The 24052-nt window shown below is 40.9% G+C and overlaps 1 protein-coding gene across 1 annotated transcript in view; it reads left to right on the plus strand.

Annotated features, from left to right (window-relative positions):
- The window catches only part of LOC122554359 (metalloprotease TIKI2-like), a 420493-nt gene that overhangs the window by 383346 nt on the left and 13095 nt on the right, over window positions 1-24052 (plus strand). Inside the window, exon 6 of the mRNA XM_043699245.1 lies at window positions 16240-16512. Within this exon, the coding sequence (XP_043555180.1) occupies window positions 16240-16512 (273 nt within the window). The remainder of the gene's footprint in view (window positions 1-16239; window positions 16513-24052) is intronic.

A 24052-nucleotide genomic window follows, 5' to 3' on the forward strand; every position in this document is an offset into this window, starting at 1 on the left:
GCTGCTTTTCTTGAATATATATTCATAACCTAAACTTGGATGGACAGTGTAAAATTACAAAATGTTCAGATGATACAAAGCTTGGAAGCACCATGAACTGTGAGGAGGATAGCTACAGACCAGTGTTTGTGTTGTGGCAAGGTGTGAGTAGTGTGTAATGAATCTTCAGGAGCAGCACCATTTTGTGAACAGATTTTGATACCGTGCACACACAGAGATTCAATACCTGTGAAAACGCAGCACCTGTCTACCTATCTAAGTCTTGGATTCTAAGAAGAAATGGGCAAGTTTCTTGTCAAAAGAGGCAATTCCTCTGCTAATTCAGTCCATGAAACATCTGAACCTAAAGGAAGATGCAAGAAGTCTTCAGAGACAGTACAATGGGACTGTATGGCCTTTGTTTTCATGGATTGAAGATGCCACTTGCCCCTTACCTGAATGTCTCACCTGCAGAGAAAGCATTCAATGGTAAGTTGAGATGCCATTGAGAGACAAAACATCCACCTGTTGCGAACAAACACGTTCAGTACTTCTAGAGCTTGAGAGAATAAAATGTCAAGGAGACCCAACTTCTGATGTAGTTGTGCAGGTATCAGACAAAGCTCAAGAGGTTCATTACCTGTTTGCTGAAACAGTAACAAAATCAATGAAGCCCCATACATTGCTAAAACTCTAATTATACCTCCACGTTAAAAAAAAAGTGTGCTGTAAAAGAAATCAGCAAAAGTCCACTCTCTGATAATAGTCAAACAGCAAATTGACTTTATGGTAGCAGATATTGAGAAGGTCCTGCATGTGAAGTTCACTACTAGTGGGCAGTTTGCTTTGCAATTGAGGAGTCCACCACTAAAACCATACAATGCCAGCTGCTGGCCAACACTTGGTCTGCTGATAGGAACCACATTCAGAAGTTTTTCTTTTGAAAGGAGCTACCAAGTCATACAACTGGTGAAGAAATATTTTGGGTAATAGATATGTTCTTAAGAGGAAATAAACTTACGTCGGCCTTGTGTTGCAGCATTTACACGGACGGAGCAGCCTCTATGATCAGAAAATTGACAGATTTACCAGTAATGTGAAAAAACAAGGTCCTGACATTTGGATAATCCATTGCATCGTCCACCATGAAACCCTTGTAGCCAAAAGGATGCCAGCAGAGTTGGCTGCAGTATTAGAGCAAGTCATCAAAATCATGAATTACATGAAATCGTGGTCATTGAAATTACGCTTGTTCACTATTTTGTATACAGAGATGGGAGTCTAGCATTAGAATTACTGTTATACACCCAGATGTGATGGTTATCATGGGAGAGAGTTCTCTCCCGTGTTCATGAGCTCGAGAGAGAACTATCAGAGTTTTCAGCAATGCACAAACTGCCTTATGAAGAGTTGCTTGGTGATTACTGGTGGGCTAAGCTGGCACATCTCGCTGACATTTTCTGCCTTCTGACTAAGCTGAATACTGAAATTCAGATAACGAATGAGGCTATCCTGACCATTACGATGCAGCTACCACCAGAACATTACCTGCCCCACCAGGGGCCCAAACATTTTTGACCACTGCTACACCACTGTGAAGGATGCCTACCACTCCACCCCCCACCCTCATACCGGGAACTCCGACCACAATGCCATGTTTCTTCTCCTGGTTACAGGCAAAAGCTCAAGCAGGAGACCCCCTCGCAGATACAGGCCCAGTGCTGGTAGGAGGAGGCAGAGGATAAACTCCGGTGCTGTCTGGAATCGGCTGATTGGGCCATGTTCAAACAATCCGCAGGTACCTTGGACGAGTACACCACCACCGTCACAGACTTTATCAGTAAGTGTGTGGAGGACTGTATACCGAGAAAGTCAATCTGGGTGTTCCCCAACAGGAAATCCTTGATGAATCAGGACATCAGGAACCTGCTAAAAACCAGGTGTGAGGCCGTCAGATGAATACCGATCCAAACTAGAGACCCAGACAGATACCCGGCGACTATGACAAAGACTGAATGACATCACAGGTTCTAAAAAGAGGCAGTGCAAAATACTAGATGATGACACTTCCCTTCCAGATCGTCTCAACACCTTCTGAGCTTGCTTTGAGCAGAATTTCGGCGGAGAGTAACACCTATTCAGACAAGTCCTGATGAACCTATCCCAACAGTCACTGCATCAGTGATCAGATCAGTTTTCCTTCGTGTGAATCCAAGGAAAGCGATTGGACCAGACAGAGTAGCAGGCCGTGCACTGAGCAGAACAACTGGCAGATGTCTTCTCGACATCTTCAATCTCTCCCTGCAGCAGGCCACTGTCCCTGCCTGTTTCAAGAGGGCCAACATCATCCCTGTGCCTAAGAAGGATCATTCAGCATGTCTCAATGACTACCGCCCAATGGCCCTAACTTCAGTGTTCATGAAGTGCTGTCCATGGCATTAATCAATTCCAGTCTCCCCACTACTCTTGACCCACTCCAATTTGCCCATCGGACCAACAGATCCACGTCAGATGCCATATCACTTGTCCTTCACTCCTCCCTAGAACATCTTGACACCAAGAATAGCTACGTAAGAATCCTACTCATTGACTACAGTTCAGCCTTAAACACTATTATCCCCTCGAGACTGATTACTAAACTTAGTGATCTCGGATTAAGCCCCACTCTCTGCAACTGGATCCTCAGTTTCTTGACCCACAGGCCATAATCAGTGAAGAATTGGGGATAATATTTCATCCTCACGAAGACTCAACATTGGAGTCCCCCACGGGTGAGTACTCAGCCCCCTACTTTACTCACTGTATACCCATGACTGCGACGCCAAATACCAGATTAATGCCATTTACAAGTTTGCTGATGACACCACCATAGTTGGTCGAATCTCAGATGGCAATGAAACAGACTACAGACGGGAGGTGGAAGACCTGGAAAAATGGTGCGCTGAGAACAACCTAGCTCTCGATGCCAGCAAAACCAAGGAATACAGTATTGACTTTCAGCAGGATGTTACTCATGCCCCCCCTACATATTAACAGCATAGAGGTGGAACGAGTGGAATGTGTCAAGCTCCTGGGGGTGGTTATCCACAACAAGCTTTCTTGGACTCTTCATATGGACACACTGGTTCCAAAGGCCCAACAACGTCTCTTCTTCCTCTGTCAGCTGAGGAAATTTGGCATGATGGCGAATACCGTTGCCAACTTTTATAGGTGCGTCATCAAGAGCATTCTGTCTGGATGTATCACTACCTGGTACGGCAACTGTACCATTCAAGATCGGAGGCAGATGCATAGAGTGGTGAACTCGGCCCGGACAATCACAAAGGCCAACCTCCCATCTGTAGAATTTATCTACCAGGCCCACTGTCAAGGAAAGGCCGCCAGTATTCTCAAAGATCCATCCCACCCTGGCAATGTTTTTCTACAACCTCTACCATCGGAGAGAAGGTACAGAAGCCTGAACACACGCACCAGCCAGTTTTGAAACCGTTTTGACCCCAATGTTGTTAGAATACTGAATGGACTCACAAGCTCTTAACATTCGCCTGTACCTGTGTTTTTGCCGCTGTTTACCTATTATTTACTTATCTGTGCTACTTAACTCTGTGATCTGCCTGTATTGCTCGCAAGACAAAGCTTTTCACTGTGCCTCGGTACATGTGACAATAAATTCAATTTAATTCAGATAAACTTCGAGGTTTCACGTCAAAACTGGGCCTTTGGTTAGCGACAGTGGCAAAAGATTCACTTGACATCTTTTCATTAACATCGGAAGCAGCAGACACAGCTGTAAAGTGCACAAACTCATATTCAAACATCTCAAAGCACTGCAAGAAAAGTTTGAAAAGTTTGAAATTTGGAAGGCTAATACTGGGTATGCAATCCATTTGGTTCACTATCTTCTAATTGAGCAGAAAAGCTAATGTTGAGAGAAAAAGAGGAATTTGTAGAGAGACACAATGGATCACACAATGAAGCTGAAGTTTGGAGGGGTGTCTTTGAAGTGTTTTAGCTGACTGCGGTACCTGAATATCTGACAATCCTTGACCATGTTGTTTGCTGTACACTTGCTGTTTATGACAGCATACCTCGGTGAGCTGGTATTTTCAGCCCTGCCTTACATGAAAGGCAATAAGTGTAGGAGCAGTGTTTAGTGGAGCAAGGTTTGCACGTGGCCTTCTCATCAATTCCACTTGGATCAAAAGTCTCCATGCACACCGACAGGCCTAGATTTCCCACAAACCCATGGGAATTTATTTCATGTTGTGTTTGGCTCTGATCCATTGCTTATGCACAGTAGAAATACTTGAGTTGAACAGATTTTGAACGTATGTCCGTGCTAGCAGTTGCCGATCGCATATTTTTGCCAGTGAATTTGAAACAATAATTCTTTTTGATCCTTTTTTAGTCAGTTGTGTGGACTATGTTACAAACTTCCCTAGTAAGGTCATAACAATAGTAAATACATGTAAATATAATGTTCATGAGCAATCAATTCTTCTGAAAAAGTGGATGTGCCGTGGAATTGTTTCATTTAAGTGTTTCTTGATATTGAAGAATTTTGGAATCACTGCTATAGACTTCAAGAGAATATGAACAAGTTTGTGAATTGGCAGACAGGTGGCAGATGAAATTCAGTGCTGAGGTGTGTGAAGTCATACATTTTTGTTGGATGGATGAGGACAGCCAAGATAAAATAACAAGCACCACAAAACCTAGGGATGTGTACAAATTACTAAAATGCCAGTAGGGCAGCTTGGAAAAGGGTTTCTGGAGGTTACTCATCTACCTTTCTGTACCTTTGATTTATTTCCCCCTTGCAACTGCCATTCATCACACCCCTAACTCCTGTAAATTCCTCATTGCATCTAACTGCCGCTCCAACTGATCCATGCAATCCAATTGGTTTTGCAACCAAACATATTTCTTATAGACATAGCCATCAGTAATATAGAAACTCTCCCGAATTCTGTCTCACTTTCCTAAAGTCTGGATGACTAAAGCAATTGAGGTTTTGTCAAGAATAAGAAGGAAGCATATGTCAGGTATAGACAGCAGAGATCGAGTGATTCCCCAGAAAAGTATAACGGCAGTAGGAATATATTTAAGAGGGAAGTTCGGAGGACAAAAAGGGGATATGAGATAGCTTTGGCAAGTAGGGTTAAAGCGAATCCAAATGGATTCTACAAATACATTAAGGACACAATATTCTTGCTGAGTTTATAATATTTCGTATAGGTTCATCATAACTTCTTTGCTTTAGTACTTGCTGTATTATTTATAGAACCAAGGATGCAAAGATGGCCTTTAGTAGAATGATGTGCTCTTCCTGTTGGATGTGGGAGATTAGGGAGAGCTTCCATGTTACTGATTATTATAGATTTGCTAGAGCTGCTCAGGAGGATTTAAACCAGTAAAATTGGGGTTTGGGACCCAGGGAGATAGTGAGGAAAGAGATCAGTCTGGAACTGGTGCATTTGGGGACAGAAGTAAGTCAAACATTAAGGACAGGCAGGAACAAAGTGCAGAACAAGTAGGACTGATAAATAAAACTGAATTTATTTCAACGCAATAAGCTTAGCAGGTAAGGCAGGTGAACACAGGGCATGGTTAGGAACATGGAACTGGGATATCATAGCAATTACAGAGATGTGGTTCAGGGATGGACAGGATTGGCAGCTTAATGTTCCAGGGTATAGATGCTATAGGAAGATCGAAAGGGGGGACAAGAGAGAAGGTGGGGGTGGCATTTTTGATTGGGGATAACACTATGGCTGTGTTTAGGGAAGATATTCCTGGGAATACATCCAGGGAAGTTATTTAGGTGGAACTGAGAAATAAAGGGATGATCACTTCATTGGGATTGTACTGTAGATCACCCCCAATAGTCTGCAGGAAATTGAGTAACACACTTGTAAGGAAATCTCAGTTATCTGTAAGAATAATATTAAGGTAGTTATGGTAGGGCATTTTAATTTTTCAGGAAAAAGTGAGGACTGCAGATGCTGGAGATCAGAGCTGAAAATGTGTTGCTGGAAAAGCGCAGCAGGTCAGGCAGCATCCAAGGAACAGGAGAATCGATGTTTCGGGCATAAGCCCTTCTTTAGGGCTTTAATTTTTCAAACATGGACTGGGACTACCATAGTGCTAAGGGCTTGAATGCAGTAGAATTTGTTGAGTATCTACAATAAGATTTTCTGATTCACTATGTGGATGTACCTACTAGAGAAAGTGCAAAATTTGACCTACTCTTGAGAAATAAGGTAGGGCAGGTGACTGAGATGACAATGGGGCCACTGACCATAATTCTATTAGTTTAAAATAATGATGGAAAATGATAGACTGGATCTGAAAGTTAAAGTTCTAAATTGGAGGAAGGCTAATTTTGACAGTATGAGGCAAGAACTTTCAAAGGTTGATTCGGGGCAGATGTTTGCAGGTAAAGGGATGGCTGGAAATTGGGAAGCTTTCAAAATGAGATAATGACAATTTGTTCCTGATAGGGTGAAGGGCAAGAATGGGCAAAATCTGATGAATCACCTCACTCCTGTTGAAGGGCTTTTGCCTAAAATGTTGATTTTCCTGCTCTTTGGATGCTGCCTGGTCTGCTGTGCTTTTCCAGCACCACTCTAATCCGGACTCTGAAGGGCAAGAATGGTAAGTGTAGGGAATGCTGAATGACTAGAGCAATTGAGGTTTTGGTCAAGAATAAGAAAGAAGCATATGTCAGGTATAGACAGCAGAGATCAAGTGATTCCCCAGAAGAGTATAAAGGCAGTAGGAATATACTTAAGAGGGGAGTCAGCAGGGCAAAAAGGGGACATGGGATAGCTTTGGCAAATAGGGTTAATGCGAATCCAAAGGGATTCCAGAAATACATTAAGGACAAAAGGGTAACTAGGGAGAGAATAGTGCCCCTCAAAAATCAGCAAGGCTGCCTATGTGTGGAATTGCAGAAAATGGGGGAGATACTAAATACATACTTTTCATCAGTGTTTGCTGTGGAGAAGGATATGGAAGATAGAGAACATGCGGAAATAAGTAGTGATCTCTTAACAAATGTCCATATTACAGAGGTAGTGATGCTGGATGTCTTAAACTGCATAAAGATGGATAAATCCTCAAGACCTGATCAGGTGTACCCTATAACTCTGTGGGAAGTTGGGGAAGTGATTGCTGGGCCCCTTGCTGAGATATTCGTATCTTCAATAGTCGCAGGCGAGGTGCCAGAAGACTGGAGGTTGGCTAACGTGGTGCCACTGTTTAAGAAAGATGATAAAGTAAAAGGACTTACATGTATTTGGAAAGGCAAGGACTGATTAGGGATAGTCAGCATGGCTTTGTGGGTGGGAAATCATGTGTCACAAACTTGATTGAGTTTTTTGAAGAAGTAACAAAGAGGATTGATGAGAGCAGAGCAGTGGACCTGATCTACATGGACTTCAGTAAGGTGTTTGACAAGATTTCTCATGGTAGACTTGGTAGGCAAGGTTATATCACATCGAATAGATGGAGAACTAGCTAATTGGATATAGGACTGACTCGATGATAGACAGAAGGTGGTTTTGGAAGGTTGCTTTTCAGACTGTAGGCTTGTGACCAGTTGTGTGCCACAAGGATCAGTGCTGAGTCCACTGCTTTTCATCATTTATATAAATGCTTTGGGTGTGAACATAGGAGGTATGGTGAGTAAGTTTGCAGAAGACACCAAAATTGGAGGTGTAGTGGACAGTGAAGAAGGTTACCTCAGAAGGTTACAACAGGATCTTGATTAAATGGGCCAATAGGTGGCAGATGGAATTTAATTTAGATAAATATGAGGTGCTGCATTTTGGAAAAGCAAATCAGGGCTGATACACTTAATGGTAAGGTCTTGGGGAGTGTTGCTGAACAAAGAATCTTTGGAATACAGGTTCATAGTTCTGTGTAAGTGGAGTCGCTGGTAGACAGGATAGTGAAAAAGATTTGGTATTTTTGCCTTTATTTGACCGTGCACTAAGTATAGGAATTGGAAGGTCATGTTGCGGCTGTACAGGACATTGGTTAGGGTACTCTTGACATACTGCATGTAATTCTGGTCTTCCTGCTAGAGGAAGGATTTTGTGAAACTTGAAAGGGGCCGGAAAAGGTTTACAAGGATGTTGCCAGGGTTGGAGGGTTTGAGCTATAGGGAGAGGTTGAATTGGCTGGGGCTGTTTTCCCTGGAGCCTCAGAGGCTAAGAGGCTACCTTATAGAGGTTTATAAAATCATGAGGGGCATGGATAGTGTAAATAGACAAGGTATTTTCCCTGGGTGGGGGAATGCAAAACTAGAGGGCATGGATCTAAGGTGAGAGGGGAAAAATTGAAAACAGACTTGGGGGCAACTTTTTCAAGCAGAGGGTGGTGCCTGTATGTAATGACCTGCCAGAGGAAGTGATGGGGACTGGTACAATTACAACATTTAAAATGGCATTGGGATTGGTATATGAATAGGAAGGGTTTAAAGGGATATGGGCCAAATGCTGGCAAATGGGACTAGATTTATTTAGGATTTCTGGTCAGCATGTGCGAGTTGGATTGAAGGGTCTGTTTCCGTGCTGTATATCTCTATGACTCGATGACTGTTTCTAGGGAGGAAGCACTTCAGTTACACAGATAGATTGTGCAGGCTGGCAGTGTTCTACTTGGGAAAGAGAAGGTTGAAAGGAGATTTGATAGTGGTGTTCAAAATCATGAGGGGTCTAGGCAGAGTTCAAGAAGAAGAGCTGTTCTCAGTGGTGAAAGATCAAGTACCCAATTTGGAGTGTCTGGCAAAAGAAACAGAAGAGATCTGAGGAAAATGGTTCCTTCTATCTACCAGAATTAGTAGTATTTGATGATTGCAGAGTGACTCAGATCCACCCAAAACTCCTCAGATGATGTAGTCGTCCATGAGTGACAGAGTATTACTTTTTCCAACAAGAGAGAGAGTGGAATCACTTCCTTTTGACATTAATGGCATCAATAGCCTGGGTTCATCATTGATGTGAAACTAATCCAGTCATACAAATACTGTAGCTACAAGGCTAAGAATTCTGTTTCAATTAGCTCACCATTTGACTCCCCAAAGCCTTACTACCACCTAACAAAGCACAAATAAGGAGTGTGACAGAATATTATTTATTTGGCTTGATCAGTATAGGTCCAGCACTGTTCAAAGGCTCACCATTATCCAAGGCAAAGCAGTTCTGTTTATTGGCACTGCCTTCATCACTTGAAACATTCACTGCCTGACCAATCATACTGTTTATCAGTGTTCCTCTAAAGTGCACTGCAACTTGACAATCTGGACATAGCGCACAAGAAAAAACATAACGCACAACAAATAACTAAGATCCCTTTAAGATAGATGGCTACTTGATAAAATTAAGGAGACAGCACAATGCAATGAACAGGTTGTTGCTGCACACAATGGAGAGAAATTATGGGAAATATTGGTGTGTACCATTTACAAGATGCACTGCAGTACTTTTCAAGCCTTCTGCAACAGTACCTTTCAAATCCACCACCATGACCTGTTAGAAAGACAAGGTCTGCAGGTACACGAAAGCATTAGAACAAAAGAAATCGGAGCAGAGGTATGCCATGTGGTTCCCCTTGCCTTCTCGTCCATTTAATAAGATCACACTTAAAATTTATATTAACCTCACATTTCTATTCTGATATCCCTTGATTTCCATAATCTCTTGATCATAATCTTGAAATGTTCATTGGGATCACCAAAAACTCCAAGTTACTCTTCAATTCACACATGACTAACTGGAAAATATATCAGTTTTCCTTCATTGTGACTGGAGCAAAATCTTGCAGAATAGTATTTTGGGAATACCTTCATCACACATTGCAACAGTTCAAGAAAGAAACTCACCAGTACTTTCACAAAGATAATTGGGAAAGTACAATAAACATGAACATACAAGCAAGCAATAAGACTAGGCCATCTTAGCCCTTTAAGCCTGTTCGGTCACTCATGGCTCATCTGATTTTACCCTCAACTCTACATTTCCGCATATTTCCAATCATCTTTCATCCTGTTGGTAATCAAGAATCTATCTACTTTTGCCTTAAAAAATATGTAAAGGTTCCACATCCAAATGCTGGTCTCCAATGTGCAAATTTGAGTTAAAGAGCCACAAGGTTATGCTGCAGCTCTATAAAGCCCTGTTTAGACCACACTTGGAATATTGTGTTCAGTTCTAGTCACCTCATTATTGGAAGGATGTGGAAGTTTCAGAGAGGGTGCAGAGGAGATTTACCAGGATGTTGTCTGGACTGGAGAGCATGTATTATGAAGAAAGGTTGAGGGAGCTAGGACTTTCCTCATTGGAATGAAGAAGGATGGGAGGTGACTTGATAGAGGTCTACAAGGTGATAAGAGGCAGAGATAGAGAGGATAGCCAGAGACTTTTCCCCAGGGTGGAAATGGTTGTCACAAGGGGGCATAATTTTAAGGTGTTTGAAGGAAGGTTTAGGGGAGATGTCAGGGTAGGTTCTTTAAACAGAGAGTGGTTAGTGCATGGAATGCACTGCCAGCGTTGGGAGTAGAGTCAGACAGATTAGGGACATATAAGCAACTCTTGGATAGGCACATGGATGGTAGTAAAATGTAGGGTATGTAGGTTAGTTTCATCTTAGAGCAGGATAAAAGGTCAGCACAAATCAAGGTCCGAAGGGCCTGCACTGTTCCATGTTCTAAATGAATGAATAAATTAAAAATCAGAGGGTGATTGGGTCCTTAATATGATGTTCTTCAGGGCGTTTTTTTTTTAATTGCTTGCAGTTGACAGATAATCTATAAAACCTGGTAAAGTGGAAAAGAATAAGGTAGCATTGAGGTTGGGCCATTTCTAATTCAGACAAAAACACACTCTCAGGTAAGATCTGAAGGATGAAGAGCTTTAATATTAAAGCTCCATCTCAGAGTTTCTGTTGTGTTTAGAAAATTGGGATCAAGGTCAGCGCTGAGAGCTTTACCTGGACAGAATGTTCAAGTAAAGCCCCTTCTGTACAACTTTTGATGAGCATGTTGGCCAACCTAAATTTTGGCCAATATTTTCTCAACAAACATTCCTATCAAGAACCCAACATAAATTTGACTTGACTGAGATGTCATGATTGGAAGCAGTAAAATATAATGTTCCCTGCCAAGGTTTTAAGCAAAGAGAAAGTGATTCCAGTGTAGAGTTGTTTCATGTGAGCGATTAGGCCAGATTGTTTTTCTTATCATAAATTTTAACTGTAAAGCCCCTGTACAAAGTCAAGGTAACTGAAGAACACGTACATTTCACATGGAATTTTACAGATTGCTGTTCAAGTTTTGCATCCAATTTTGGGTTTCAAGAATTTTATCAAAATGTTTTCTGTCAAACATATACAGCCCTAAATTAGGAAGTAATATTTAATCTTAAGGAAAAGAGAGACTACCTACTTGTAGATATTGAGAAAACACCACTTTTATTTAATCATCCCAAAGGCTATGGTACAGGATAAAGAAGCTAAATTGAGAGAAAAAAGCTCAAGTATTAATATTAGTCATGGCTGGGAGTCAAGTTTTTTTTTGGTTGAGACTTCAATATTGTAGTGTTATCATTAACAAAATCTCAATTCAATGACTTGTACTTTATCAGTATTCCCAGAAATAATCTGCAGGTTGTTCTATTTTGGTAACAAGAACCAGATAGATTTTCAAGACACATTCTGTTATTCTCATATATTTCAAGTCACTCTATAGGACTTTGGTAAAACAGCAGGGAAATATATTGCATTTGAACAAAAGAAAATGTGTTTTCACTTGGATTGAAAATACATGTAATAAGTTTAGATTTTACCATGAAGGTGAAGGTCACCATTCTACTAATTTGCAGTGGCAGCAGACAGGCTTGTTATCTCCAAAGTCAGTAGACCTTGCAAAGATGTTCTTAAGTATCTTCCAAAGGCTTTCAGTAATCATGCCTGCCTGTGTAAATAACCATAGGTCTCCAGCCAGGATCAGATAAGTAAATCAACATTAATCTTCCTGTTCCAGATTCTTTTAAGGTGATTTACAATTTATTTTCTTGAAACTAAGAATTTGAGCAATATGTTAAGAAAGTGCATAGCATAGTTCTGAAGAATGCGCTTCCAAAAAGAAAGTTAAACTTATTAAATATTAAAATAAATTATATATGTTATATTTTAGAAGAAATGTCCTTTTGCAAATGTGGGAATTCTTTTGAAAAATCAGTTATACTGTGATGCTAAGTTCAAATTTAATATATCAATTTCAAACAAAATGTGATGACTATGTAACTACTTCCAAAAATAATGTTTTAAAAAAGTTATCTTTTGTGAAGACGTTCTCCCTAAATTATTTATTTGATTTGTAGCTGTCTTGATATTCTCTTTTTCTGGTCTCACCTACACAAATCAGAAGCAGTGACTGCGCGTTTAACTTAACCTTTGTTTTCTTTCATGGGTCAGTTTTGTTGCGAGTTCAAATTCAGCTCTACTGAGGAAGAGTTGGGGTCCTCCTCAGGGGTCAAGCAATGTAAAGAAAAGTGCTTCACTCAGACAGTTATGTCAGATGTGGGAAGACTTGCGAAGGAGCTATACCAGAATGGCTAACAGTATATACAGAGGATCAGGTCATGTACGAGGCCATCACCATTCTGGAATCAATTCGAATAGCTCTGGGAAGACTGAGTTGACTTTTTTATAATTGTAGCCTGTGCTTTTACATTATTATTAGGCAAAAAAGTTAAAAGGTTCTCAGAGCTAAATGGGAATGCGAAATTTGAAACATTAATAGATTAGTTGAGATTTCTTTGAAATGTGGAGCAGGCCCAAGGACTGCGCATCTCATCCACTTCTCACAACTCCGCCCTCAAACTCACTTCTCCAACCCCAACAAGGACAGAACCCCCAGCAACCTCGTATATATCGCATCTCCTCCGCCATTTCCACCACCTCAAACTGACCCCACCACCAGAGATATACCCCCTCCCCCGGATCCGTTTTCCGTAAAGACCATTCCCTATGCGACTACCTCGTCAGGTCCCCAACACCTCACCCTCCCCTCCTGGCATCTTCCCCTGCCACCGCAGGAAATCCAAGACCTGCGCCCACACCTCCACCCTCACCTCCGTCCAAGGCCCCAAAGGAGCCTTCCACATCCATCAAGCTTTCACCTGCACGTCATTTACTGTATCCATTGCTCCCGATACAGTCTCCTTTACATTGGGGAGACAGGACGCCTACTCACAGAGTGCTTTAGAGAACATCTCCGGGACACCCGCATCAATCAACCCCACCGCCGCGAGGCTGAGCACTCCACCTCCCTCTCCCACTCCACCAAGGACATTTAGGTCCTGTGCCTCGCCCATCGCCACTCCCTCACCACCTGATGCCTGGAGGAAGAATGCCTCATCTTCCGCCTTGGGACCCTCCAACCCATGGCATCAATGTGGATTTCACCAGTTTCCTAATTTCTCCTGCCCCACCTTATCCCAGTTCCAACCTGCCTCATTCCTGATGAAGGGCTTTTGCCCAAAATGTCGATTTTCCTGGTCCTCGGATGCTGCCTGACCTGCTGTGCTTTTCCTGCACCACACTCTCGACCCCAAGGACTTCTGGTCCTAATTTATTCCAACACTCTTCCTCAGAAAAGCAAATGTTTAATTTATACAGGTTGAGGGAATAAAAGAGATAAGTGCTTTAATCATACCACTGCAGCCCCCTCTCCTACAGCTGCCACACCTCAGCATCATGGGAGCAGCAGTTTCACAGTAGGAGCATTAGCCCTCTCTCAAAAATCAAAAAGTTGACTCTCTCACCGTCCCCTCAACCAGTAACAACTGCAGAAAGATAACTTTGTCAGACCATTTTGTGGTCAGGCCTACAGAGGCTTGAATCCTCAAAAAGACAGAAGCTTCCACTCAAAGAGCCTCAAGTGACTAATATTAGCCTTTTATCAGTAGTGCGGAAGCCATTGGTATGGGACCTCGCAGCAGTAGTAGAGTTGGTAAACTTTCTTCAGAGCAAAGCACAGTAGGATATTCACTTGGATAACAAAATAGATTGATGTAATATTATGCTTAGAATTAAATTCAGTCCCTTTATTACATTTGTGGCTATGCAATATAGTTTCTTTCTATTACAGTTATTATCAAATCTGCATTGTTAAAAAATAATTGAGGTAGAAGTTGGTTGAATGGCTTCAATACTCATTGCAGAGTAAAGGGAATGGAGTAGGTGGTAGCAAAGTCTGATAATTCTGGGATAAGCACAAGGAAGACTGGAGAAACTCTCAGATCTGCCAGCATCTCTGGACAGAGCAACAGAAGTTTGTAAGAAGAATTGTATCAGACTCGAAGCATTAACTCTCTCCATTGATGCTGCCAGATCTGCTGAGTTTCTCTAGCCTTCCATGTGTTTGTTTCAGATTTCCAGCATCTACAATATTTTACCTTTATTGGGCTGAAAATTCTGACTTATCTGTCTCAGAAAGATTAAACAGTTAATTCACCGCAATGCTCTCTACTGACCTTCCTCCTTGTGATGCCCCCTCACGTTCATCCAATCCCACCTTGATGATGATGGTCCCTTTTGTTGCTGTGCTTTCTCCTACTCCGATCCTCTTTACATTATCAAGTTGTGTATACTGCTGTAAACGACAGTGATGTGGTCCACTCTGCCTTGATTGTTGTATGAGTGCTCCTCGCTATTGTTCCCCCAGGGCTGTTTGCAGCACCATTCTGAACTATGGTCAGCCCTTGGTTGAATACGGTCGAGGAAATCCACTTTTTTATCTGATGGACGTTATTTATTGGATGTTGGCAACTATGTACTAAGTACAAGTTACACTGACACGATAGACATTGTTACAGAGACTATGAGGATGACTGGATGATAGGTCTCACTCCTTCAAGATCCTAGACTGTTCTACCTCCAAGTCTGCATGACATCATCATAGTGTACGTTGCTTAAGGCACTTCTCAGCGTTAAGTCTTATACACCCATCTTTAACGAAGCCCCCTTGCCAGAGTACATGAGGGGCTGTGAATATTCCTGGTTGTCCTGTGTTTTGATTGTCTCAGTGTTGTTCAGGAAGCTGAGCAGTTTGGAGCTGGTATCCTTTACGTAGATTTACATAAACTATAATGCCCAGAAACTGCCAAGTGCTCCAACTGGAATATGATAGTGTTTATCCTCCCCCATTTTACTTCATCACACCTATCCGTTAATTTCTGCCTCATGTGCTTATCTCACATCACCTTAAAACCATTTTGTGAATTGCCTCTACCACTTCTCGTCCTAGAAAAATTTCCATTATGAGTAAAAAACATTTCTACTGAATTTCTTATTGTTCCAGAGTAGCCACCCTCTGGTTATCCTGAATGGGGTAAATGAGTGTTCTAGAAGCTAAGGTAGCAGGTAGCAAAATTGCATGATTCTCCATCAGTGATCACCACACTGCTTTGTGTTTTGTGGATATTTGCAGGGATAAGCAATTATTCTTCCATATTACTGGATGTATATGTTAATTGATTAGTGTTTCTTTATGAAATAAGTTTTGACTGATGTTAAGCTAAAGCTGATAAATCTTTTTGTTTAAAATCTGTTATAGATAATGTATTTAACTGGTAATTTTGGTAACAGGAAGATGTATACTTACTGCATTGTTCACAACATGGAATAATTGGAGTGGAGTAACAACGTACTCCTGCCTCAATTTTAACTGCATACTAACCTGAGCAAATACCCTTTTAAGTTCAGCTTACAGTCATAGAGTCATAGAGATGTACAGCATGGAAACAGACCCTTCGGTCCAACCTGTCCATGCCGACCAGATATCGCAAACCAATCTAGTCACAGACCAATGCCAATAAATTATATGCTTAGTTTTCTCTTGGAGCAAAGTTTGTGCTGCACCTAATTAAATTCACAACAGTATCTGAGGTAATATCATTAGCAACCAGAGGCATTTCCATAGAAAAACTTACAGTCATAGGCTTTTTGGTGGGAGCATGTGATAAACTTATTTTGTCACTTATGGGAAATTGTCAACAGGTCAGGCAGCATCTGTGAAGAAAGAAGAGGAGTTTCAGGTCAAGAACAATTCCATCAGAACACAAATGACTTCGAGGTTTTGTCATCCTGCTTTATCAAATATATGGCATGGAATAGAATGAAATCAATGAGAGTATTAGCAAGCTTAGATTATACTGAAACCTTAATTGAATCCATTCTTGTTTTGTAAAGGAAAAAAACAGAGAAAAGTGGATTATCTTCAGGTAGTTCATCACTTCCATCAACTTCTTCCGCTCCAGTCGATTCCATGGAAGATTCCATGCCACTTCCTTCTGAGACTTCTCCTATTGATTTAGATGATGACATCATTTCTCCTCACCTCCTGATGCCAGACAGCCTTAGTCAATTGGAAGAGTTTGGCCGCCAAAAGAAGCGACAGAAGAAGCTTCCCAAGCCACAGCGGCAACGACAGTTCAGTGACCTATGGGTTCGCATTGAAGAGAGGTGGGTTTTCATTTACTTTTTCAGTTCTGGAATGAGGATTCAAAATATGGTGTTATTGTGTGAAAAGCGAAAAATAAGTTTATCGCTTTAAACTGCGCATGATATGATGGCTAACATGGATATGCAATGAAAAAAATCACATCTACTTTGTGCAGTGGGATTAGATATTTATTAAAGCAACAATGTAACTCTAGTGGTCTCAAGCCTGAGATAATTATATAGTCAGAGAAAATTGGCATGGGGAAGGTAAATCTTGATTGAAATCAAATAACTTAACACATGACCATAATCAAACTTGGGAATTTTATGGCTTTTATAACTCAGTAATTTATTTACATATTCAGCTATTACATTAGTGTCTCCGTAATAAATTGGTAATATTTACTTGGATTAAACTTTTGTGTTATGGACCAGGCCAGACCCCCTCAAAACATTTCAAGTAAGTAGCCCAAACTCCACCTTTGCTAGTTGTTTTAAGCAGGTGTACAATGGATATTCCAGGGGTGATGCAGCTGGCCCGAATCACTTAGTTTTAAGCAAAACAGAATTTATTTGCAAGATTTCCAAATGAAACACAAACGAAACAGAACAGAACATAGAAGAATAACCAATCCGAAAACCCAACAGATTATCCCAACTTATTGATGCTGTTCCAAATAAATGCAACAATCCCCCATAAACACTCCTCGGCAAAAAAGGTAGCATCAAACCCAGGATCTTACAGGAGAGAGAGAGAAAGGTGGCTGAGCGATTCAGCATCCGAACACCTTCTTCTGTTTCTTGGACCACCAGCCTCACTGACTGACTGCTTTCACTGAACAGCCAGACTGCTCAAATCAAACCAAACCAAGCCAGAGAAAAGCAGAATTGGGAAAACCTGCTGCTCCCCTTTCATTGTACAAGTGTTTTTTTTAAACTTGAAAGTTTTTTGCCTGAGACAGTATCTGTTAGCTATAATCAAATTGGCCCTAAAACCTTTCAAGCCTAGATCTTCCAACCTCACTGAAAAAAGACAGCATAACCTTGTTAAAGGAGCAGCATTGTCACATATGGATTTTAAGTAATAAAGTAATTAAGTAATAAAATCTCAGTTGTTCAGAAAGGTTGCTCTGATTTCATAGTTAATGTTAACTCATTTTATACTTAGTTTTATAGAGTTGTAGAGATGTACAGCAGAGAAACAGACCCTTTTGTCCAACCTGTCCATCCTGAACAGATATCCCAACCCAATCTAGTCCCACCTGCCAGCACTCAGCCCATATCCCTCCAAACCCTTCCTATTCATATACCCATCCAGATGCCTTTTAAATGTTGCAATTGTACTAGCCTCCACCACTTCCTCTGTCAGTTCATTCCATACATGTACCACCCTCTAAATGAAAATGTTGCCCCTTAGGTCTCTTTTATAAAATTCCCCTCTCACCCTAAACCTATGCCCTCTAGTTCTGGACTCCCCCGCCCCAGGGAAGAGACTTTGTCTATTAATCCTATCCATGTCCCCTATGATTTTATAAACCTCTATAAGGTCGCCCCTCAGCCCCAGCCTATTCAACCCTATAGCTCAAATCCTCCAACCCTAGCAACATCCTTGTAAATCTTGTCTGAACCCTTAGTTGGCTTTTCAGTTTGTGTAAAAATAGATTAACATAGATTTGAACATTAACATAGCCAAAATGAGGAAGTCTAGGTGGGCTATTGTTTCTGTACCTTCAAAAATATTTGTTGCAAGTTGTATCCTTTGTTTGATATCAAATCATATAGACTAGGAAGCTTTAATACCAACTTGTCACTGACGTAGACCATCTGAACCAGAGTGCTGACGGGACATTACAATTAACGTTCGCATTTGTGGATAAAGGAGGGAGAAGTTAGCTTATGCAAGGCCTTGGTACTGACATGATCTAGTGCTCCCTGCTGTCAAGGTTATCTATTAATATCAGGTGAGGCTTGACTGCTGTTTCTAAAGTGGTCACAAAGTGTGTGCTTTCACTCACTGTCAACAATCATGCTTTTATGTTTGTGGGTGAGTTGGCAGAGAACTGCCAACCATGGATCTGGAGCTAAGCATATATCAACTTGTTCAAAAGAGGAAAGAAGGAGTGTTTGAATCTTTTCAGGCAGCACAAAGAGTTACTGGATCAGTGCCCAAAACTTGTATTTTGCATTGCAGATTATTATCTGCTGGGTTTTGGTTAGTGGCAACTTCAGTTTTGATTGACTGTATTTCATCAGTTCTAGCTTTACATCGATATTCAAAACCCACTCAGGTTCGTTTGCCAAAGTGTCTATTGTTCAAGCAGTTCATCAGCCTGACTAGCAAATAGTTTCAAATTGTCCAACTACCAGGAAGATCAAAGGATCTGGTTCTTACATAATGCCTACACATAAGTAAACTTTGGTTCTGGTCTGGGAAGTTTAGCTAACTTCTTCCTCCCAATAAAGGTGTATTGAAGTTATTGTAGCATTTTCGTGGCTATGATCACCTAACTCACTGCAGTTTGAGGGTTGAAGTCTGGACCTATTCAGTCTTGTGGGTCCTAGCATTTTAAGATAAAACTTTCACCTTTCATTTTTACTTCCCATTTCCTTTATCTTTCTGGTTTTTATCTGTTGTCTTTAGAGATATGCATTACTTTCTGATGAATGCTCAGGGAGCAGGGTAATTAATTTCAAAACCAAACTCTTTAGTCCACATGATGCACAGCTTTGAGAATACTGCTCATTCAATGGCAAGCTCATAAAAGCTCCACAGTAAAAGTCATATGCTAGAACACTGTAGTCAGTACAAATTATCTTTTTAAAAGATAGAAGGTTTATTAATTTTGAAATTCACCTGGAAATAATATCAACTGGCAGCAAAGGATGTTATAAATCACACACATTAAATGCTTCGTATGAGCAGGGAATGGGAATGATAAATGATGATTGTGAAGCGTCCTTGGCTGTGCACATGTGGAAAAAGTCCTCTTGGTAGAACGCACCAACACATAACTGGATTGCTTTGAGTTGTTCATATTACTGCAGATTGTTAATAGAGATGGTAAGTGTCCTCAATTTTCTCAGCTACATTCAACATTCTCACAGATTGGCAGAATCAAAAGTCTAGAGAGAGAAAATGTTGTGATCCTGTTTTTAGTCAATAATTTAGTGACCTGTTAATTGAATATGGGCTGCATATTTAATAACTTGTGAAAGAATAAGCTCAGAATTGGTTTCAGTCTTTGTTAAATCTGTTTACATTCCACCTTTGCCCTGGATTCTCTACCTCTTTATGCCTGCATTTCTCCTGAAGCAACTAGATTATTAGTCTTTTTAAAATTTATTTTCTGTTGTTTTCCAATTTACTCATTCTCTGCTCTTTGAAATGTTCCCCATCACTCTGACTCAGTATCTCAATGATGGAGCATTTACCTGCCAAACCAATATGAGCCCATTGTTCTTACATTTTCAATGGTATTACTTGCAGTCTGAAGTACTTATCAACCATGCACACTTGTTGGCAGATTGTTGTCTAATGACACTCTGATTTGGAACATTATTTATGCTGTAATATCTTTCAGTATTGATGTACTATCGGATGAAATTTCCCTCCAGCTCTGTTTACATCATGATAAATGGAATTGAGATGTCAGAAAGTTATTCAATTAATAAATGAATGCTGACTAATAATATGAAGTTTTTTTGTCTCTCTCAGCTAGAAAAAACTTTGATAGAAATAAAATCACGGCACAGAAAGACCAATCAAATTTGAAATTTTAGGATGACATTAAAAGCAATTAAACAGTGAAGCAGGATTCTTGACTGATTAGCCCAAGCTATTCTACGGGCTACACTGCTTTTTTATGCCAAGGCTAATAAGACAAAGGGGCAAATAACCCAAGGGAAAATAAAAATAATGGTCTGTACACAATGCATGTCATTATTAAGGAGCGAACCAGCCAACAGGTTCAAGAGATGAAATATATCATGAGTTGCAATTCTCCACAACTTGCTGGATGATTAACACTGCTTTGCAGTTTGCTATATTGAGAAACATCTTACTCTGAGTGGAGTTACACATTAAGTACCCATTAAAGTTGCTGCAGAAAACTGGGGCTCATAATTAACAGTGTACATTCTCTTTTACTAATGTGATAATTGTTAGTGTAATGCCTATCAATCCCAAAGGGAACAGTTGCATTTCACTCCTGCCTGTGGAATACGTACTTCTTAGAGATTCATTGAGTTCAATTTGTCTTCATGCATTAATACAATTGATGAATATGGTATTATTTCCCATCTCAATGGGAACTTTGTTGCTAATTTTTTTCTTAAGGACAACAGCTGCACTCACAACTTTAAAATCTGCCTGTGCCTCTATCTCTATCTTCTGTAAACCTTCCAAATTCACGATAAACATTTGTGCCAGACTGCCCTCTACTCCCAAGAATCTATTAATGTTATAGAACATAGAACATAGAAGAATACAGCGCAGTACAGGCCCTTGGGCCCTCGATGTTGCGCCGATCCAAGCCCACCTAAACTACACTAACCCACTATCCTCCATATACCTATCCAATGCCCTCTTAAATGCCCATAAAGAGGGACAGTCCACCACTGTTACTGGCAGGGCATTCCATGAACTAACAACTCGCTGAGTGAAGAACCTACCCCTAACATCAGTCCTATATCTACCCCCCCTTAATTTAAAGCTATGCCCCCTTGTAATACCCGACTCAATACGCGGGAAAAGGTTCATACTGTCCATTGTTATGTAAATAAATGTTATTTATCTTTTATCCCACTACATTATCTTAACTTGTGTAAATACAGTTTGCTTTAAAACACAAACTTCATCTTTTATTCCCAAATCCTTTCTGGGCAAAAACGATCAAGAAATCAAATCAGATGATCTACAGAACTGAATATCCCACTGACTATGTAGTTTGACACAGTAGCATAGGGACAGCAGGTGGTCCTGCATGGTAACATCTCACTGAGCTAATGCCATACTGCAAAAAGAAATTAGATCATTTAACTATATTTACGGCACTCCAGACATCTTATGCATGATGAATCAGGGAATCAGAAGCTGGACTATCAAGCTCCAACAGCTATTGCATGGATCCTGCTTGCCCTTCAATCAATTAAGTTATCTTTGGGCACACAGATCCCCTCAAGTGTGGTCTTTGTTATGGCTGAGCCAGGTAAGGCTCCCTAAGTTATTATGATTCCAGGCATACACCCCAATTTGGGAGGAAGTGAGTACTGCAGATGGTGGCGATCCTACCTATTCATCTTCCTTCCCACCTATCTGCTCCACCCTCCACTCCGAACTATCACCAGAACCCCCACTTTCACCAACCTATCACATTCCGAGCTACCTTCCTCCCAGCCCCACCCACCTCCCATTTTTCTCTCAGCCTCCTTGCGCCCCCCGCCCCACATTCCTGATGAAAGGCTTATGCTCGAAACATTAATTCTCCTGCTCCTCGGATGCTGCCTGTCCAACTGTGCTTTTCCAGCGCCACACCCCATCACTCCAAATTGTTAAGCTTCTACGTAAGGAGGGATGAACTGGGATGAATTTCTTTATTTACACACCCCTTCAGTCATTCGTACCAAGATAAACTTGAAAAAGATCCCTCTCTTCTGAATGCCTTTTCTCCCCCGACCAAATTAATTTTGTTTTTAAAAAAACAATTGAATCAGGCTTTCTTAAGTTAACCAAAGAGTGAGTTTATTAGTTCCCAAAAGTGAAAATAACTAATAGTGCATCACGCTTAGAAACAGATTAGGCATAAGAAGTGAGTGCTAAAAAGGATGAAAGTTTAAAGGTCATATGGATTAGTCTCTAAATCAGTCATGAAGAGTAGATCATGGAGTGGTTGTTAGTTGAATTGTCAATTTCACGATTATTGGCTTCACAGTTGAGATCCTTTGATGATGTTTCCTTTTGACAGTGGATGCACTCAGAGCAAAAGAGTCCTTTTGTCCTCCTGTTTACTTTTGGCTGAATTGTTAACTATCTAGTTCTGGCACTCAGAGCAAGAGAGTTCTTTGACCTGTGTTGAACAGGTGATTTGGCTGTGGCATTCACAGCTCACTACTGCTAGAGCCAGACTTCCATACTTCTTTTCACCAGTACACCTTGCTACAATCGCACACAAAGATCAGGGTTGCAGTCAGTTAATAATTCCTTTTTTTTTTAAGTATAAAGGGCAAAAAAACAAAAAAATGTCTGCAAATGGCTTTCTGCTTCAGGGAGTAGGGTGGGGGTAGTAGGTAGATAGTCAACCGCTTTATTAACTTTCCCTATTGCATCTCTTTCTCTTTCTCTGTTTGAAGTATACCTGATACCCTTTAGCTGCTACATTCCATGGATCCTAAACAGGTTATTGTCAGACTGTGCTAAGTTCACATTTATTCATTTTGTTTTGTCTGTAGCAATTCTCTACTTAAAAAAAAACACAATTTTGCATCAAAAGGTAAAAATGTCCAAAGCACCTCAAGGTTCTGATCTCATGTCATGGCAGCTTGGGAGGCCAAACAATAAGACAACCATTTGTGAAAAATGACCATTTTACATAGTGTGGGACACAAAGGAATAAACAGGTAATGTGGATGACCCTTCATCTATCTTTTGGAAACATGTGTAGCATCTAGATTACTGCTTGGCATGGCAATCATATAATTTGCCATAAATCTGAGGTCTTGACAAATTTTAAAATACACTATGACTAAGGATGTCTTGTTCCTGCATTTTGAATATTGAACTTTGATTTGCCAATGGCAGCTTCTTGATTTGAGGCTGATGTCTACTCAGGGTTGTGGGTTTCTCTTATGGGTCCGTGTTACTGAACAGGCTGACTCTAAACTCTCATAACCTTTGGCAGGGTGTGTCTCAATGTGTGGGATCTGAAGTGCAGGATTTGCTTCCTTTTCATTCCTGTTCTGTCGCCACTCAGTCTTAACACTAAGATGTGACACAAAATGTCATGCACCTTGATGGACAAGACATGGCCATTTTTAACAGTCATTACAAACATGTCCCAGTCATTAATGCCATGTTTCAAGAAGTACTTCACAATGTCTTTGGGGCATTTTCTTTGCTCACCTTGTTTGTTGTTCAATAATTGAGAAAACAGGACGTGGTGTGGGAGATGGCTATTAGCCATCCAGTCATGGTGCCCAGTCCATTCCTGTGGACTTTGAAGGGTATTTACCGATTGCTTTTGGTGCGGGCTCCACAAAGGATATTACTGTTTTATTGACTGTTTCATTGATTTGGGTTTGACTCCCTGTTAGCAGACCCTTTGGTGAGTCTTGTCTCGGTGTAGTACAGTCCCAATCTCTGCACCAGGAAGTTTGCACTCGAGTTCTACCTGTTCAGGATATGAGTAATAACATAGCGACGGTAAGGACTGCAGATGCTGGAAGTCATGGTTGATGATATATGTGGCTGAAACTTTATTGCTGGAACAGCACAGCAGGTCAGGCAGCATCTAGGGAACAGAAGATTCGACGTTTCGGGCACATGCCCTTCTTCGGGAATGAGCAG

This window comes from Chiloscyllium plagiosum, chromosome 11 (assembly GCF_004010195.1).
Source record: "Chiloscyllium plagiosum isolate BGI_BamShark_2017 chromosome 11, ASM401019v2, whole genome shotgun sequence".
Taxonomy (NCBI): domain Eukaryota; kingdom Metazoa; phylum Chordata; class Chondrichthyes; order Orectolobiformes; family Hemiscylliidae; genus Chiloscyllium; species Chiloscyllium plagiosum.